Below are 19,965 nucleotides of genomic sequence, written 5' to 3' on the forward strand. Positions count from 1 at the left end.
CAGGGGAAAAACAGAAAAAACAAAAAAACAGCTTGTGGCTGTCAAAAAAAAGGTTCAAATCTGTGAGTTTTTAAGATTGTGTACATGTAACACCAGAGAATTTTTCCTTGGGCTTGTGCAAGTGACTTAACTGCAAGGTACTTTAACCCATTCCTTATGGGAACCTGGTATACCAGGTTCCCAAGATGAAGACAAGAGTGCCTGCTTTCTTGGTCTCTATCCATGTTTCTTTGCGTTAAAATGCCCAGAAAAGTGGTGTGATAAAAAGACCAGAGTTTATTCTGTCAGCATTTGTTCTCCTTCTGTTTGAAAAATGTGTATTTCATAGTATCATTTACCTTTTTCCTGATTTAGTTTTGGCTTGCTCTGCTGTAAACTTGTACGAACATGTACATAGCGATCAAGGCTGAGATCACTTAGATTTTTGTGTTTGCTGACCCCAGTCACCCCATTAAGGTGCCTGGTTTTGTGTAGAACAAAAGATTCTGTGAGCTCATCAGCGCACGCTCTATTCATACCTCGCACCCGATCGATATTTCCATTGTTCACTGGCACATGTAGTTGACCGTGGAAAGGGGGATACAATGTACTGCTTGACTGCCTTCATAGGTGGATTACCAACCTGTCTGCCTCTCTGTCGACGGGCAAAAAGAATCTTGTTTGGGGGCATTAAAGGCACTCAGAGAATTGCGGAAGGAACGGGTTAATATGAAACTTGTAAAAGTGGGCAATAGGACCTGAAATACATTTAGATGGGGAAATGCCACTCATGCACAGAGTGTATGTCAATAAAGCAAATGACAAAACATGTGGATATTTTTGTGCTTCAGCACTTCGCTTTTGGCCAATTTGTCTCTCAAGAGCAGCTGTAAGTTTCAGATGTGCATAGGTGTGCACGTAGGCATGCCTGGTACAGATATGTTCAGTTTTGTTCTCAAGTTTGATTCTATGTTGGTAATGTTCATTCCAAGTTATGCACTGCTTATAGGCAATGTATAGAAATTTCCAAAGGACATCATGTCAAGTGTTAAGTGTAGTCTTTTTATTTTTATTTTGCATTTTCTGTCTGACAAGTGAGAACATGCCATTGACTGGCAAATATATTTGCCTTCCTTTGTTTTTTAAAGGAGAGAGTCAAATTAGAGTAGTGATTATTATTCATTGATTAGTAATGGTAATAGATGTCCCAACAAAATATCCTGATGTCATTGATACAGTAACTGTGTTTATGTACAGAAAAACCACAGGCTCCATCGCTTTCCACACAATGGGGGAAAATAGCAAAACAAAACCTGACACTCTGAGTAATTTGAGTCATATTTGATTTGTCTGTGGAACAAATCACAAATAAAGCATGGGGCTTTCATAGGATTTTTTTTTTTATTATTATTTTATTTTTTTTTTTACCATGGACCTGCTAAAACTATGTTTAGGCAAGTGAAACAGGGGGACAAAAAAAAAAAAAAAAAAAAAAAAATTACATAGCACTAGACTGGTCTGCAGGCTTAAGGGGATGTCATTTTGCAAACGAGAAGACAAGATATGTAAAATTTTGAAATGGAATTTCTGGTGGAGGTACATGTGGAGAGAAGGATTATTTCTCTCAAATGTTCATCAAAGCTGCCCCTGTCCCTCGAACTGTGGTAGCTAAAGTTAATCATTTTCTGTGTATTCCGCACTCAATGTCTTGCCATACAACTAGAATAGATCTGTCAACATTATAATACTTTTAATATAACTGTGTATATTTCTGGCAAGTAGAATATCTGGTGTCACAATGGTGTATGTAGATTTCATCTCATTCATCATCGTGATGAAAATGAACTTTTTGAAAATGTTCTCCTATCCATCCATTTTGTATGAATGTCTTCAATAGTGAATTTTCACAAGGAAAAGAAACCAATTTTTGGCACAACTTGTCATACAGTCTTCTGTATCTAAAGTATAATAAGTATATTGACGGAAGGGTTTTCGATCACAGCGCTGATCTACTTGAATGTACAGTTATCATGTGCACGATTCTAAGACACAAATATTGCATTAGGATGTGCTCAGGTGGAGTTTAAACTGAGATTAGTGCAGGGTGGACAGATAGTGACCAAGTAAGAGGAACCTCATGTAGCATCACATAGATCATTCATAACCATATGGTGGTATCAAAGCAAAAAAAAAAAAAAAAGCAAAAAAAAAAAAAAGAATCACAATTTTTTTTTTTCCTCTTCCTCTTTCTGATATGAAATGTAGAATGTAATCCCAGATATTTTTTTTTAGTAATTTATTCATCTTTTTTTTTTGTCATTTCTTATTTATTTATTCACTTATTTGTTTTTCTTTGGTCAGCTGAATGAAGTGATACATGATGATATGGGAAGATTTTGTTAGGTAGAGTGACGTTCGTGGAAGACAAGACAAAAAAAAAGTGGCAGAATGAAACAACAACAAAACAGGGTATAGGCCAAAGAGGCTCTTTCACATTTTAGTGTCAAATGCTTTTGATTTTATGACTTTCAGCGTGACATGATTCTTGGTCTCAGTGCTGACATGACATGACATGCTTAGTGTGTGCTTTGCCTCATTTATCTATAGAGGAGCTCATGTAGATTGGGAGCAGTACCAAACCCCTTGGGCGTGAATTCACAAAGGTGGTTTGAATTTAGTCCATGGATTATGCAAATTTTGACTACATGAATATGCATGAAAGATTGCATCCATGTCAACAAACATCCAACAATGGACATAAGTAGGGGAATACCCATTTCACTCTTATTTCAGTCCATGGATTGAATTTAAACTGTGGGTTGAATATAAATTGCCTTTGTGAATTTAGATCCTAGCGTGTCTGTCTCCAATTGCACGTTCATAGCATACTGAAATGGGTGTGTACAGAATTATCTCCTCACGCAGGATTACACAAGATTGTGTCATTTTGGATTTCATGGTGATGTTGTTTTGTGTGTTAATTGTGCGGTGCCTGTTCGCATAAATGATGTAAGATCCAATGATAGCGTCATTACATCACCATACATAAAACAGGATAAATTTTCAGTTTTAGATGATGGGGAAAATATTTTGGGGAAAAAATATGTAGTTTTGTTGTTGTTTTAACCCTTTGAACCCCGCATTATTTGAGATGGTCGTGACCCTCACCCTGCATTATTTGCACATATTGAGCATATTTTGCTAAATGACTGAATACATTGGTAATACATACAAAAAAAAAAAAAAAAAAAAAAACAGCAAATAACCACAGGTCTGTGAAGTGTGGTTATAATTACTCCAATTTTATTTGAGCTGCAATAATAGCTCAGTTTGACAATAATGATTGTAATCATAATGATAATCAACATTAGTAATGTTAGCTATAAAAGCAATAACCTCACTCCCTGACTGTGCCACGCCCCCTTGACTTCGACGATCACCAACATGATCACCTCCAGCTCCAGCTCTAACGGCATCCCAACTACTATTTCCCCCCGCTGGTACCCGGCTGAGATTGTACATCACCTTGTGCAGCATCTAGCTCATTATCTGTGTCCGTTTCATCTTCAAAATCACTGCTTTGACTATAATATGACTTGTCAATAGCTTCCTCATAATCACCAGATGATTCACCTAGGATTATCGCACGAGCCTCCTCTGCAGAATAGCATCTTTTTGCCATTTTTATAGCTCAAAACTTGCAAATCCAAACCGTAATCAACGAAAGTATAGACCGAAGAATCTCTCCGCATCGTTGTAGTGAGATGGCGTCCTATTTAGGGGGTCACCTGACAGTTAAAACTCAAGCTATCAAAGTCACATGATTTCTGGCCGGTATACCGGCCTTTAGGGTATTTGCACGTTCTGCGCGCGGCCGGTTTTCCGGCCTTTCGGGTTCAAAGGGTTAAGGGCGGAGTTTAATGCTTTATCGGGGGGGGGGGGGGGGGGAGGGTAATCTACATGTATGATTCAACAGTTCACTCTTTCCCCCGTAGTGTGTACATCAAAAGAGCATAATTGTAATTTCAAACTGTAATCATGACATTGAGGATGGGTGAAGACAGTACCCAATGTGCATGTATGCTCTCGTACACAAATCAGTCACCCAATTATGTTTGTCACTTTCCACAATGTGTTGTTCACTCTCATACATTAATATATATTTTTTGTTTTGTATAGGTGTGTCTAGCAGTTACTGTATGTTGTGTGCACTGTTTGCTTGTTTTAACATTATCAAACTCAAGCACAGTATGTGCACTTGTAAATGATATATATGTATATATATATATCTCAGTATGTTTTTCTAAAGAAATTTTGTGTCACCATATGCAAAGAGAAAAGCTAAAAAAAAAAAAGAAGTGATTGTAAATCCCATACTACTAGGCAAAAGCCAGCCAAGATGTAAATGTTTTTGTATGTACACTTTTTTGCAAGATATAGTTGTGCGTGTGAATGAAAATGTTATGTTGTCTTCAGAAGAATAGAGGTGTAAACTGAGGTACATACTATAGTGATGACATCACAGTTTCCGCTAGAGTGCCCTGTGGACTATTAGAAGAGAAAAGGGGCTCTACTGCCCTCTATGGTCATATATTGAAAGATTTTCCATAATGAACAATGACAGTGCTACATTGATCACTAAAAACAAACAAATAAAAACAAGGAGAAATGGGATGTGATAATAATAATAATAATAGTGGCCTCTTATAAAGCGCTGAAAGTCCATCAATGATGATGCTCATGGCGCTCTTACATAAATGAAATAGCGAATGAAAAACAAACAATTGATGTGAAGAATGAAATGAAGAGTCATTCTTGACAAGTGAGGAGATAAAGTAGAATGCTATTACTGTTGGGTCATGTTGCACGCTGTATAATGCTTGAACTATTCTGAAGTATGATGTACATGTTACACCTTTTTGAAAAGAAGACTGTATAGATTCTGTACAGACACACTCTCATCTTTGTGTATGTATGTACAACACCAATACAATATGGAACACACACACACACATAAACAAAACAGATTTGTCTTTAGAGAAAATGTATGATGATAATTATGGATTATTCTAATTTTTTTCTTTTTGTCTATGTCTATGAAATATCACCATGTCAGATTTTTGAATGTCATGTTTAGCTCATCTGTCGAAGGAAGACGGATGGCCGCATTTCGAATATTAAAGATTACGGTGCAATTCAAATTTCTGATATACTGTTGTGACTTCCTGCATCTATGTTTGATGTCTTTTCAGAGAGGGGTGAAGTCTGAGGTGGTGGGTGTGTGTGATATGTACCTCTATCTCTCTCTCTATAATTATAAAGGGCTCAACAGCGGTGACCTGGGGCCACTAAAAATTAATTTCAGGCTGCTTAATTTCCAAAAAGGTTTATATCTGAAAGAAAGATATTATTCAGAGGGGTGAAGGTTCAGGTGCGGGTTTCTTCACTTTGTCTCCCTCTACAAATTAAATTTGTTAAGATCGCAACTGCTGATCTGTAAATTAACAAATTTCTTAATTTACAGATCAGCAGTTGCGATCTTAACAAATTTAATTTGTAGAGGGAGACAAAGTGAAGAAACCTGCACCTGAGGTTTATATCTCTTGGTAGCCCGATTGGGCGGCTCAATTCAAGATGAAGTGTTATGTTTCCTTTTATTGGGGGCCACTACATTTCTTTTTCAGGCCACAAAAATTTCAAATTCAAAGATGATAGTGGCTCGTACAGGCCACCAGAGAAAAGTATTAGTGTCGAGCCGTGATATATATTTTGTATATACCTAAAGATTAATTGTATATACAATCATTTATATATATAATTCTCTCTCTCTCTCTCTCTCTCTCTCTCTCTCTCTCTCTCTATATATATATATATATATATATATATATATATATATATATGTCGTCGTTGGGGCGACAAGACCTTGTATCTACAAAATGTCAAATGTTCACTAAGGAGAGCAAAAAAACATGGCAGCCAAAGCACTGTATCCAATGTATCAAATCCATTTGACATGCCATGGTGGCCTCATTTTGGGGGTAAGACATCTAGGATTTGGACAGAACAGTATTTGACCATTAATCCAAAAAAGTCATTTTCACCAAAATTGTAGATACAAGGTCTTGTTACCCCAGCGACAATATATGAATATGTATATATATATATATATATATATATATATATATATATATATATATATATATATATATATATATATATATATATATATAGTACTATGTGAATCCACCTAGAAGACACCCATATCAATATCATTTATAGCCAAGTAAGTTATGTTACACACAAATATAGAATATTCAACTGGAAGCATAATATACTCAATAGGTTTTTATTCAATGTACAGCTATACATACAAACATACATTTTGCAAGGAGGTTTAATAGACTTAAACATGACAAGCAATGTGATGCTAAAAGTACCTTGAGACATTCACATTACCATTATGGTAACTTGAAGTACAGTGAAACCCCTTCATAACAAGGTCCCTTGGACCACTGGTACTACCTCATTATTTTCAACCGTATGCATTACAAAAGAAAAACGTACATGTAAGCATGAAGTCATACATGTATACCAATTAAACCTATGAGTAGTTATTTACGTTGTTATTACATTAAGTAAATGGATCATTTTTACTGAGAAAGAATGAAAGAATACATGTAATTTGTAAATTGATACAAATGACAAAGAGAACAAGGAAGGCCTTGGAAATGTGTTTTACTTCTTCATTTTTCTTATGAAAATCTCTTCGCATGTGGTACATGTACATGCGTTCTTCAAAGGTCACACGGCAGGGTTGAATACCTGATCCTTTTTATACCTATTTCATCTAGCCTCATGTATCAAGAATGAAAATGACTGTGAACTGTGAAAAATTTTGTGAACAACAACATAATACTGACCATATTTCATGACAAAAAAAAGAACACATTAACAGAAGAAAATCTGTATAAGCATCAGTATGAAATGAATATAGATAACAGCTAGATGCTGACCTTGTGTGGAGCTACTACCTTTGTAGTCTGCCATCAAACAACTGTTACAGAGAAGTAAGCATTATTGGAAAAACTTCATTCTGAATGAAACAGTCGGGGGGGGGGGGGGGGGGGGGAGGGTAAACCCAGTGAAGTGCTAATTACAATGTTGAGCAGCCCAACATCCTGAGGTTTACCCCAAAATAGCTGTCATGATCACAAAACCATGACTTCATGTGTTCAGCACTTCCTGTGTGTCGGGAGTCTGAAAAGTCACTAATTCATGTTTTTCCTGAAAAAGGACCATGTCTCCACGAGTCTTCTCGAGACAGATTCAGGATATCAAATTTTCACCCTATTTTCCAAATACTAGATAATTTTTCCAGACAAGAGAAGAATATTGTTTCACGGCTTTCCAAAAAAAGAAGAAGAAAAAAAAAAGTATGATAGCATCATCAAGCCCCATGCTGATGATGTCACAATGAGGTAATTAATCAATATGGCGAGGAACAACTGGTATTCAAGACATTGCTCTTTCTTTTTAACCCATTGAGGAGGAATCCCTAGTATACTTGGGTAAGTGTCTATGGGAAATGTGTGTTGTAGCAAAATCAGCCTGTCCTCAATGGGTTAACCAAGGGCTGGGGGGGGGGGGAAGCGGAATCCGCCCCCCCCCCCTCGACGTTTCGCGCTATAATTCTGTAACGCGAGATGGCCTCGTCGTGAGGCTTCTTGACCTTGTTTGTTCAAGTCTCGCGCAACTTTTGAGACCAAATTTGCAACATCCGCGCATACTTTTGCGAAGCCAAGCCCATTTTTGTAACGGAATGTCGCCCCAAAGCGGGCACAACTTTGTGATTTTGTGTACATTTCCTGTGGAAAACGGTGCTCTGTCATGAAAGTCATAAAAACTTGATTATTTTTACAATTAATCACTTTCATTGATTAATTTTCTGCTAATTATGGTAGAAAAGTGGTCAGTGACAATTTCCAATGAAAAAACAAAGAAAAAAAACAAAAGTTGAAAAACATAGAAATACATAAGAAATTCTGAAAACAATAAAATACATAAGAATTGAAATGAGTTTTGGAAGTTTTTGTAATGTACAATAAATTGTTGAATATGCTAAAACAGAGTTACAGATCAAAAATTAGACTCTCAATGCTTTTAATTAGGCTAAACTATGATCTTGAGCTTCATTTGCATAATTAATTAATTAAAATTAGAAATTGATTGTTTCAGAAAATCTTATGACACAATCTTGTAGATTATGGCGTGGCGATCGCACCACTGATGGCCGAGATTTCGGGGGGGTGGGCGGAATCCACCCCCCCCCCCCCCCTCCTCCTTTAGGGTTAAAGGAAAGGGCCAAAGGTGGATGTTTTGTCTTGCTAATGGCAAAATTTGGGTTTATTTACTGGAAAATGCTCCTTTCTCATTCAACTTGCCAGGGGTCCTTTCATATGGGGTAACATTTCTCATCTTGACCGATGAGAAGAATCATTACAAGAGTCTCCGAAGGGTTTCCCCACTCTCATGAATACAATTAGCAAGAGTATTACAGGCATTGCTCATATCAGGACCCCCCATGCACAATTGAAACACCATACAGTCTACATCTTTCCTCCAAATTCATCAAGGTGAAACACAAGTCATGTGCTATTTTGATCAGTCTTCAACTTGAATGATAACATTAAGCACAGTATCAGCAATGTCTTCTAGATGTTACTAACAGTGCACTCCCGTTATAACAAACACGGTTAAAATGGATATCCAGTTACAATGAAGTAAAAATTCAGGCCGCGACATTATCCACTTTATGTATTTCTATTGTTTACTTGTCTGGTTATAACAAAATTTCGATATAACGAAAGAAAACTGCCGGTCCCGAGGACTTCGTCATATGGAGAGTCCACTGCTATTCTCTTTCTTGCTCAGAAAAGTAAAGCCGGTATATGACCAATAAAAATCATTAAACATGAAATTTAATCATGCTGCGTATAGGGTCTGAGCTCTCGAGTGAGAAGTAACCCAGTGCCTACGAGTATCACACTTAAGAGTTGCATTGGATCCACCACATTCCCACCTGAAACTGATTTAAAATTGTCTTGTGACAAGTTGGCACACATTACATCAGGACTGCAACAACACCAAAAAATAGCGGCATATACTGGCACTAAGACTGTCCAAAAGTTTGTTGAGAAAATATCCCACTCCACTGAAACCTCTCCATTCAGAGCCATTACTTGGGAACTCATGGCAAGGTGACATGGGTCACAACTTGGGATGGTGCCATGTCACTGGGGGAAGCATTGTGTCCGCGAGCGCCCTCTACAGTTCATTACCGTGGAATTGTCACATTACAGTCCTCGTCAGTCTCTACTCCAATGTCCTCCTGGAAGGATCAAAGTGCAGAGAGGATTAGGTACAGTTTACAAAGGGTGAGCACAAGAAGTGGTATGCATTGGAACACAATAGCACACAGATTCGACGAAAACTTCCCATAAAAATCTATAACTTTTGAAATGATCACCTGGCTTTCCTCAAACTTCACTGATAATATTGTTCTAATATTTTTGCATTCACTGAATCTACATACATCTGTATACACTGTAAAACCAAAAAACATTTGCGCCTCAAAACTTTTGTAAAGTGGAGCCGACGGCTTTACGGTATGAAACATTCAGGAGTTGCCTTCGGCATTCAATGCATTGTGTTGCAAACAACTTTTGTGTGTATTTTACTTTCCTGTACCTTCATTGGCTCCTCATAAAATCTGTGAAAACTATATGCACACAAAAGTTTCTGGTTTTACAGTATACAGTCAACTCCTCATAATCAAATTGATCTTGACAAGACAGAGGAAAATTATTCAACTTCTGTGTGACATGTGCATGTACAGAGGAATACATATGTACAAGGCTATGAAATCAAAGCAAATATGGGAATTTTTATTTTCATCGACATAGCCAAATATTCAACATATGCACAGTTGACTTCTGTGGAGATGGCTGTTTATTCGGGGTGAATTCCCCTTGAAAGGAAACAACAAAAACACAGAATATCTCTGCTGATTTTCATTTTGAGGAATTTGGATCAATATTCAAATAAGCTCTGAGTCAAAAATCAAGTTCTACTCACAAATAACTCCTTCTTGGTTTTTGGGTAGCCCTCCAGTATTGCATCAAGAATATCCATAGCCTGCAGAAGAAGAAAGGAAAACAGAAAAGATAAGAATTATTTAATCTGTCAGATCTAACCCGATTTTGAGACTTCAAATTCACTCGCGCCTGGAAAACGCTATTAAATACTGGAAAAATTACACCAATTTATCTGTTACATGTAGATCATTAGCCCTACTTTGGGAAGTATTGGCTGGAACAAATCCTGGGCCCCATTTCATAAAAGATGTTACGACAGCAACTCTTGCTGGAATGGCAACTTCCCATAGCAACAGCCAATCAGGAAGCTGCATTCTTGTTACCATGACAGTTGCCATTCCAGAAAGAGTTGCTACCATCAACTTTTTTTTTTTATATATAAAATAGGGCCCTGATGTGCATTGTATAATTGAAGTAAAAGTCTTGCTCAAATGAAAGGCTCACTTGCGGAATGGGGAAATTCTCACCCAATCTCAGACGACAAATTGTTTCTCAGTGCTTATAAGAAAGCCAGTCCTTGCTTCTTTGTTTACTTTGCTTTTCAAACCAAACATAGTCCGGTAAACTGCTGTCTATTCTGCTACATGTAGATTACCTTCTGCCATGAAGAAAGAAAATTTGGCCGAGGACTGAAATACCGCCCTCATGTGATGATGCCTCAAATCAGTGAGTGTATCCACTTCTCATGTGGGCCTACTTTTTGTGGAGTTTTAGCCAGGCAGTCAAAAATAAACATCCATCCACAGTAGATATAAGTTTTCTGTGCCTTTCTCATCTTTTCTTATTATTATTACTATTATTTTTTATGTTAAAGACATCTTGCTTGGGGTGTATAAGGTTAGTGCCTGTCATACACTATTAAGAGAAGGTTGGTAAGAAAAAAACAAACAGTATTTTTACTCAAAATTTGTGTTTCATTATGATCAGGAGGATATAAAACGTGGCATTGAATTTTGATGAGATGTGGTGTCAAAGTTAATACTTTGGTGTGCTATACTTCATCCTTAAATTTGTGGATTTGATTTTGTGAAAACATGGATTTTTTTCCCCCGTGTCAGAACTGACCATCCTCTTTCGCTTCCTCCATGCTTTCAGACTCGTCTCATGGCTGCTGTAGATTGCTTTCTTCTCTTGCAGACTGACGTGGTTACCAGCCGACTTGAGTTTGTCTACCCGACTTTGTTTCTTGTCACACTTGTGAGAAAAATGAAAAAGCAGGAATGAAAGGAATAAAAACCAGACTATTTGTGTATGCTTTATCCTACATGTTGACCAGATTTAGACAAGAATATTGGGATGTCCGAAGTGCTGGAAAATGTTCTGTTACACTTAATAATTTCAATTTCAAAATCTCTTTAAGGTTCTTGAAGGACATTAATTTATTCCATTTATTCTACTCCTTACGCCTGTTGCTGATACTACTACTACTACTACAATTTTACTATAATTATTACTACTACTTCTACTGCTTCTGCTATTACTACTACTACTACTACTACGACTGCTACTACAATTTAACATGTGAAAATATTTACTGTGATCCCGACATGAATGTGACATGCACTCATACAGCTTTCCAGTCATTACTTTACTCCATAATCGTCAATTCAACCACTCAAGAAATTGTCTTGACATCTCGATTCACAAAAAATTAGACTTACTAGATATCTGGTGTACACAGTACTGTAGTTGTAGTTCCCTCTTTTTTTTTTTTTCTTTCTTTTTTGAGCACCATGGACCTGACTGACAATGCCTTGTGCTTCATACAATAGGAAGATGATTTAATAGTATCGTTATGGTTAACTTTAAAACGGTGCCACTGGCAACTTCCAATTTGTGGAAATCAACTCCAAACTGTGATCTCATGCAAATCTTTTCCCTTTTTGATGCTGAAACTTCCTCAGAGGGGCTACACTCATTGCTGCATGATCGATGGGGTCTTTACTAGAGAGGAAAACTGACGCATGGCGACCTTCTTTCTTTTCTTTGGCCCCTTCTTTCTTTTTGAGCAATAACTTGATTCCCAATCCACCCCCTTGAAAACAGGAAGCTTTTCTCCCCAATGTCCCTGCTCTTCTTTATTCTCCAACTCCGTTATCACACTATCTCCTGTCTTTGGAGAGAGGAAATTAATACATGCTGTTACTTCATGGACTGCTCTCTTTTTTAGATTTCATTTTTTCCTTCCCCTCCACCTCCCCCCCCCCCCCCCCCCCCCGAATTAAAAAGGAAGAAGTGCTGTGGGGCTTCTCTCACTGTCGATCTCTGATCCTTCCAACAGAACAAGATGATTCTGCTGGTAGCTTTGCCTTCCATCTTCAAGTCACTCATAAGTCCAATCACACTCATGCAGAAATAAAAGAAACTGTTACATCATCTTACTAGACACTCACAAAGAATAGCAGAAAAAAATAAAGAGATGTACAGCACAGCACTAAACCACAGAAAGAGTGGTCTCCAGGAACTGATGAATGAAACATTCTCCTTTATTTTGTGCTACTGACCATCCTCTTTTACCGCTTGCTACCAGACCTTCACACTTCCTGATCATATGAATATGATTCCCAGCAACCAATGGGGAAACCTACAGAAACTATGACAGGGTTGGCTGTGTGTTTTGTGTTGTGTTTTTGATGTGCTCCCAATGGCCTGAATTCACGAAGGTGGATTAAATCTAAACCATCATGGTTTACGCAAATTTCTTCTGCACACACAAGTAGATATAATTGACAGATTGCCTACGCCAACTGACATCCAGTCACAAACATGCATTAATACAAATACGTGCATGAAATGGTCTTAAGTTTAAACCACCTTTGTCATTCGATGTCATCATTGATATGTTCATAATCTCTTGAAATGGTAGGATTCAATTGTGCCCAAAATATGTCACAGATAACATCTTTCTACACCTGCCTCATTACGAAAAAGATGGAGCCTCCTCTTCCAGATGTCTTTGAGAAAGATGAAAAGTAAACTATCTTTAATGGGGGGGGGGGGAAGAGGAGATGGAGGGGGAGGGAGGGCACTTCTGCCGGAAGTCTCAGCATTCAATTGTTCTCTGCACATCAGAGACGGAGAAAAAAAAACCCCATGCACCTTGCCTCATCCTGATTCCCTCCCCTCCCACTTCCCTCCCTCCTCCTCCCCACCCTCCATAAACCTTAACCAGTGAATCATTAGTCATTCACTCTTTCCTCCTGAGAATCAGAAAACACCCTCTTCTTCCTCCATTCATCTCTAAATTGAGCCTTAATTCGCACTCTACAATCTTCACCAGAGGAAGGAAAGAATGACACTACAGAAGACCCTTGATGCTCCTACATGATATGACGTTTGTCAGACACAGCAAATAAAAGACCTCTTCCCCCTGCCAGACTATGAAAAGAGGACCTTCGTTGCCTAGCAACAAAAGGCATCCTCTTCTCATATACCCAGATATTTAAAGATGCAAAGAGGAAAAATGAATTAATCCATCACGTCTATTCCCTGAAGGGGGAGGGTGATTTTTAATAGAAATTTTATATATTTAGCTTTCAATTCCACAGAGGAATGAAAGATTTTATTTGAGCATAGCTTTAAAGAGCATCTCCGGGGCCAGAAGAAATGAGGTTTTAAGACCTGCTGATTATCAGTTTGATGAGAATGATGAAGAAAACCAGAAGAACAGGGTGAAATGATGTGAACTAGCGTGCATGATGAGAACTGAGAAGGTCACTGGGGTAATCATGAACACATCAAGTCCTGGAGGAATTTGATAGCAATATCATCTTCTTCTAATCATTAAATTGACACATGAATTTCACTGCATCTCCTATATTGGAGAAAGACTATGTGGAACTGATTAAATTCATTCAATTTGCAGAAAATCAAAAAGAAATTAAGGAAAATTTGCCAATTCAAGAAAGGAACAGGAAGTTTTGTCTTTAGAAATATTGCCAATCCAAAACTTAGCTTCAGATTTTATAGCAACTACAATGGGTCTACAGATTTCAGAACTGAAACGAACTGACAATAGTAGAATTGATGGTACTGAAGATGAAGATGATGTTACGGATGGCCGTGATGAAAATGATGATGGTGGTGGTAATGATGTTGATGCTGATGATGAAAATAGAGATGATGAATGGTGGTGATGATAGGATGATGATGATGATGATAATGACACTGATAATGGTAATGTTGATAAAGGAACGGATGATGATGATGATGATGATGACAATGATGATGATGCTGCTGATGATGACGATGATGATGATGCTGATGACGAAGATGATGATGATGATGATGATGATGATTGATGATGATTGATAATGATACTGCTCAGAAATATACCTCTGCTATGGGATTATCTGGTGTCTGACCAATGGACTGAACCAGGCCACTATGAACAGACACTTTCTATAAATCTCCCTCCTGGTCTAAATCTGCTCCAGTCCTTTTTAATAGACCAAACAGGAAGGGAGGGCTCATTTCACAGTTGTTGACCTCACGCCCAATATACCTCCAATTATTTCAGAAAGCCTAGTCACTGGGGAAAGCCCAGGTGAGCTAGGGTCACCCTACAACCGAAATCCCCTTCCAATTGAGTCACCCTGCGATAGGTTTGGGTGGGGCAAGTAGGGGGGGGGGGGCAAGGGAAGAAGGGGCAACCCTTTGAGTGAATTTCTGTGTCTGCAAAAAACCTTCACATTAAAGCACAACTGCAACAATGAAACATTTTAGCTCCATAATTGATATTTCATACATAGGCTACAGTATGTTTTAAAATCATACAGAGGACACAGTAGGAGAAGAAAGGGGATGAGCGTGGGGCTACTGCACTTTGAGAGCAAGAAAGAATGGGGTATGGTTGAACTATATCATCAGCTGAGAACAAGAAGGGCGCTATCGCATTTTAAGATTTGAGCAGTAATAAAGATGAAACAATCAATTTTCGTGAAATCAAAAATCAATTGAATCAAAAGTGGGTAGATTTGTAGACATTGTTCCAAATACAGGGTAAAATAAGGCTTCCTTTTGGTTTAGATTTTTAACATTTTACTGAAAATTAAAGGACAAGTTCACCTTCATAAACATAAGGATTGAGAGAATGCAGCAATATTAGTAGAACACATCAGTGACAGTTTGAGGAAAATCGGACAATCCGTTCAAAAGTAATGAATTTTTAACATTTTTGTGTTGGAACCGCTGGATGAGAAGACTACTAAGGCTCGTGATGTCATATGAGTACAGCAGTATAAAGAAAATGTAAAGAAAATTCAACATATTTTCACTTTTTTCGCATAATAAAAGAGCACTTGACTTGCCTCTTTCTAAAGGCAATGGGAATAATATTACCCATAACATATGTCAGTAAAGAGTCAAGGAAATGTGTACTTGTTTCAAAAGATGAAATTTTGTGAAATTCTCTTTATATTTTCCTTATACATATGTATTGTTGTACGCATGTGACATCATACACTGCAGTAGTCTTCTCATCCAGCGGTGACTGCACAAAAACTTCAAAAATTCATAAGTTTTGAACGGATTGTCCGATTTTCCTCAAACTTTCATGACGTGTTCTACTAATATTACTACATTCTTTCAACCCTTATGTTAATGAAGGTGAACTTGTCCTTTAAAGTAATCTAAAATTGACACCAAAAACTTAGAGGAGATCAAGCTCTACAACATGATATCAATAGCTCAATACCCTCCAAAATTGCGAGAAAGCCCTGCTTCCAATTCTCAGCCAACGATACAATATATCAGTAAAGAAGCTCATGATTATAGCTGTGGCACTTCTCAAATCAGATACACGATGTATATCTGTATTGTAAATGTGAGTGAAAGAAATAATTTGTAATCGCACACAACACACAGGTCAAATTGAACAAACATGTCAATCATAAACATGGACATATGAAAGACTCCAAAACAGGGGACTGGGACTATTCACTGTCCACTGATTGATTTTTCTGCATGGTGATGATGGTGACATGACACTTGCTCCTGCGACTTGCCTCTTTCGAGCAGACGAGCAGACGAGAATGTAACAGTCTTAATTTCTCTCAGGACTTTTTAGGGTTAGGGTCAGGGTTGTGATAGGGTTTCAGGTTTAGTTTGATGTGAGGTGAGGATTATACGGTTAGAGTTATGTGTGTGAGTACAATTTACGTTTGGCTTAGCCTGCATATATTTCATGGAAGCAATTGTCACAGGAGCAAATGTCATGAAACCGGTGAAGACACATTCTACATCCGCCTACATAACAGATAAAATCAATGAAGGAGTGAAAAGATCACTTTGTTGAATGATGGGGATGGATTCATGGATGGATGGATGGATGGCTTGATAAAAGAGCAAATAAAGAGAGAGAGAAAAAAAATATGGAGCAGACGAGAATGTAACAGTTCACACAAAGCATAAGAGAGAATGTACGTTTTGAGGAAGGTGCAATTAGGAAGAAGAACTGAGGAATATATGCACGTATAGGTCTTGTGAAAGAGGAACTGGAATGCAGAGAAAAGTGTTGCCAGTACGTGAACAGATGTTATCACAGGTGTCGTAGCCGGTGTCCACACACCATCAGGTGACAATTTTCACCCCTCATCTCTTGAGAGGGGGAAAGGGGAGGGGGAAACGTTATCAATCTCCTCCATCACAACACTCCCTTGAAACAAATGCCTCCTCTCCGTCGGCTACTTGTTATCCGCATATCGCCAACAAGGGATGCTATTAGTGAGAGACCCCAGCAACAAACGTGCAAGCCTCTGCTAACCCCCCTCCCACATCAAATCATTTCCTGCCTTAACAGAAACAAGGGGGTCCGACGGCGAAACTGTATTAGCACGCCACCTTAATAAGCCCGCCTGATTTATGACTCACATTAGCTCTACTAGCACCAAGACATTTTAAGAAAGGTCACTGCCGTTTACTAAATATTCTGTCACGAATCCTTGAAAGAAATTGGATTAAGCCCATGAATCAATTTGTTATTTTTTACTTTAGCATAATGTTTAAAGGGATCGTACAGTTTTGGTTGAGACCTAATTTCAAGTTTCTAACTTTTTTGGTGAGATAATGAGAAACCTCCTATGAAATATGAGCATGTAATTCTACGAGGAATTCAACGTTTATTTGATAAAAATTGGTTTTAAAATGGCTGAGATATCCAAAAAAGAGTGATTCTTATAAAGTGTGGGACCCACACTTTATTACGATCGCTTTGTTTTACTTTGTTTTTGGATGTTTCAGTCATTCCAAACCCGATTTTCATCAAATAAACTTTGAATTCCTTTTGAAATGGTATGCTCTGTACTTTATCATAAGTGTTTTCTTGGTATCTCGCAAAAAGTTAAAAGCCCAATTTTCATCTCCACCAATACTGTACTGTCCCTTTAATGTCTAAAATGTGAAGGAGTATATCTACATAATTATTTTGGCTTTGTTCCTAAGGCCATAGGAAAATTGCACTTTCACCTAACAAATCAACTGTCAGACAATGAATTGTGCCCCCTTCATATGTTTAAAGTGTCAATTTCCCCGTAGGCGATGCTTCATTATAGCCAGCGATGAATGACGACAAGATAGGAGGGAAAACTAGAACGAGGCAAGGAACCAGTATGGGCTCACAATGGATAAGACCACAGTCACTCAATGTAGAGGCCCCTGGGTCAAGTTCTCTGGCGACAGTAGCTGCGCCCCTGGTCAAGGCACTGTATCCCTATCACCTCGTCCTTCAGCTAGATTTACAGTTTGTGCAGCTGTTAGTAGTGTGGCTAACTTCTTAAAGGTACTTATAAATGCTTCCCAAGTGGCAACAGAATGTAATCCCACATTCAGAGTCAACCAAACTCAGCAACCGAAGGAAACCCTCCTGCCCCCTCAAAAAGAAAGAAAGAAAGAAAAGAAATAATATTCAAAGTGATGTTATGGTTTGGTAATGAAGGCACTTAAAGTTGAAATCAAGACCAACTATGAGTGTAAAGTTGTTCTGATTATAATAATTTCAGAGATGTTTATGTCTTACCTGTTCTGTGAGTTCTTGGATCCGATCTCTCACTTGCCCTGTGGTCAGGGCACTGTTCAATGTGCCAATCTCTGCAGAAAAAAAAAAAATAACAACAGAATATTGACAAAAGTATGAACTTCTCATATTTAAAGTACATGTATGGCATACAGAACAAGAATTATCAATATATACAATACATTGATGAATACCCTGCCATACCCATTTCTGGGAGGAAAACATGACAAGAGGTAACAAATGCACACATGCCAATTCTGCGGAAAAAATCCGCAAAATCTACAACAGTATTAGAAATAAGAAGAAACAATTCATGTGCTTTTATTTTCACACTAGTTTCATGTGATGCAAAAATGTTCACACTGCGAAAATTTTAATTTTTACAGTAGTGTATTGCAATATAACTTCAACTGGATTCTTCATATGGGACTAAACATAAAAGAAGCTGAACAAGGCTATATTTAGGTGGAAGATGAAGTAAGGTGTGAACTAGGCTCTCCTTCGAGACCCGAGCCTCAGACAGGCCGGAGCTGGGAAGAGAGAATCGAAAGAGACAGGATGCACTTTAGGGGACAGTCGACCATTTCTGTCGGACGGATGGACGGCAAACCTGTCCCTAACGGCAGTTAGAAATGTTTACCTTCCTCTCTGCCTTTCAGTCCCCAATGTCTGCCACTGTTCCCACTTCTTGCCTTCTTGACAAGATTTGAGGTCATTAAGAATTAATCTCCAGAAAATGACTTCACGAGTCTTGAAACACTGTCAAGTTTCTGACACTCAGAATGTTCAGCATCCTCTGTCTATTTACCCTAGATGCACTGATGATAATCCATTTGTGGTTTTCTATAATGAACGACAAGGGAGGTTTGCTCTGATTCAAGTGCTTTTCAGATCTACTTCCTATTTTGGTATTTTCTCTCAAAAGCAAAGAGCAAAATCGTGAGGGAGTTTAGTGTCCATATGGGTGGCAGTCAGATCTTCATAAAATGAACTGAGTTTTCAGTTTATTTCTTCTTCTTTTTTTTCCACCAAGAATAACAAGATGATAATGGTAGCATCTTTGTACTTTTTTTTCAATGAGGACAAATTTTTTTTTTCTTTTTTTTTTTTACAGACAGTGTACTTGACAGCTGAACATCGTTGCAGCCAAAAACCTTCCCTCTTGGGGTGATTATGGTAACAACAATGAAACAAAGTCTTATAATCCCTGCCTAAATATAACTCCCTCCTGAGGCTGCCATCACAGGCTCAGCTAAGAAATGATCTCTTGAGAAAAGGGGCGGCCCGCCTCGGACCTCACAGCTCACCCCGCTCGTGCTGCTTGCACTGCGCCCTCGACTGCTCCAGCTGCGATGTCAGCTCGGCTATCTTGGCATCCATGGCCTTCAGTTCCGTCTCGTCAACGCTGGGGAACTGGCTCTGAAGAATTGAGGCATTGTGGAGAGCGAGTGGAACGAAAGGATGTGATCAATTGATTGATTGATTGATTGATTGATTGATTGATTGATTGATTGATTGATTGATTGATTGATTGATTGATTGATTGATTGATTGATTGATTGACTGACTGACTGACTGACTGACTGACTGACTGACTGACTGACTGACTGATTGATTGATTGATTGATTGATTGATTGATTGATCGATCGATTGATTGATTGATTGATCGATTGATTGATTGATTTTTTTGGCATCAATGAAAATATGCTTCATAAAAATTCTGACAAGTAAATTTCTTATCTTCACTGCTTTTCATTACATTTTGCTTTTTGTTCATACTTCCCATATGAAAGTTCACTTGGTATACACTACAATACTAA

General features: G+C 38.1%; 1 protein-coding gene across 1 annotated transcript in view; it reads right to left on the minus strand.

Annotated features, from left to right (window-relative positions):
- Positions 1-7,615: 7,615 nt before the first annotated feature.
- Positions 7,616-19,965, minus strand: part of LOC140243328 (homologous-pairing protein 2 homolog) — a 64,165-nt gene continuing 51,815 nt past the window's right edge. Inside the window, exons 4-8 of the mRNA XM_072323003.1 lie at positions 19,452-19,563; positions 18,148-18,218; positions 11,199-11,327; positions 10,114-10,173; positions 7,616-9,367 (exon numbers count right to left, since the gene is read on the minus strand). Coding sequence (XP_072179104.1) covers positions 9,314-9,367; positions 10,114-10,173; positions 11,199-11,327; positions 18,148-18,218; positions 19,452-19,563 — 426 coding nt within the window. The 3' untranslated portion in view covers positions 7,616-9,313. The remainder of the gene's footprint in view (positions 9,368-10,113; positions 10,174-11,198; positions 11,328-18,147; positions 18,219-19,451; positions 19,564-19,965) is intronic.

Source organism: Diadema setosum, chromosome 20 (genome assembly GCF_964275005.1).
Source record: "Diadema setosum chromosome 20, eeDiaSeto1, whole genome shotgun sequence".
Lineage (NCBI taxonomy): Eukaryota > Metazoa > Echinodermata > Echinoidea > Diadematoida > Diadematidae > Diadema > Diadema setosum.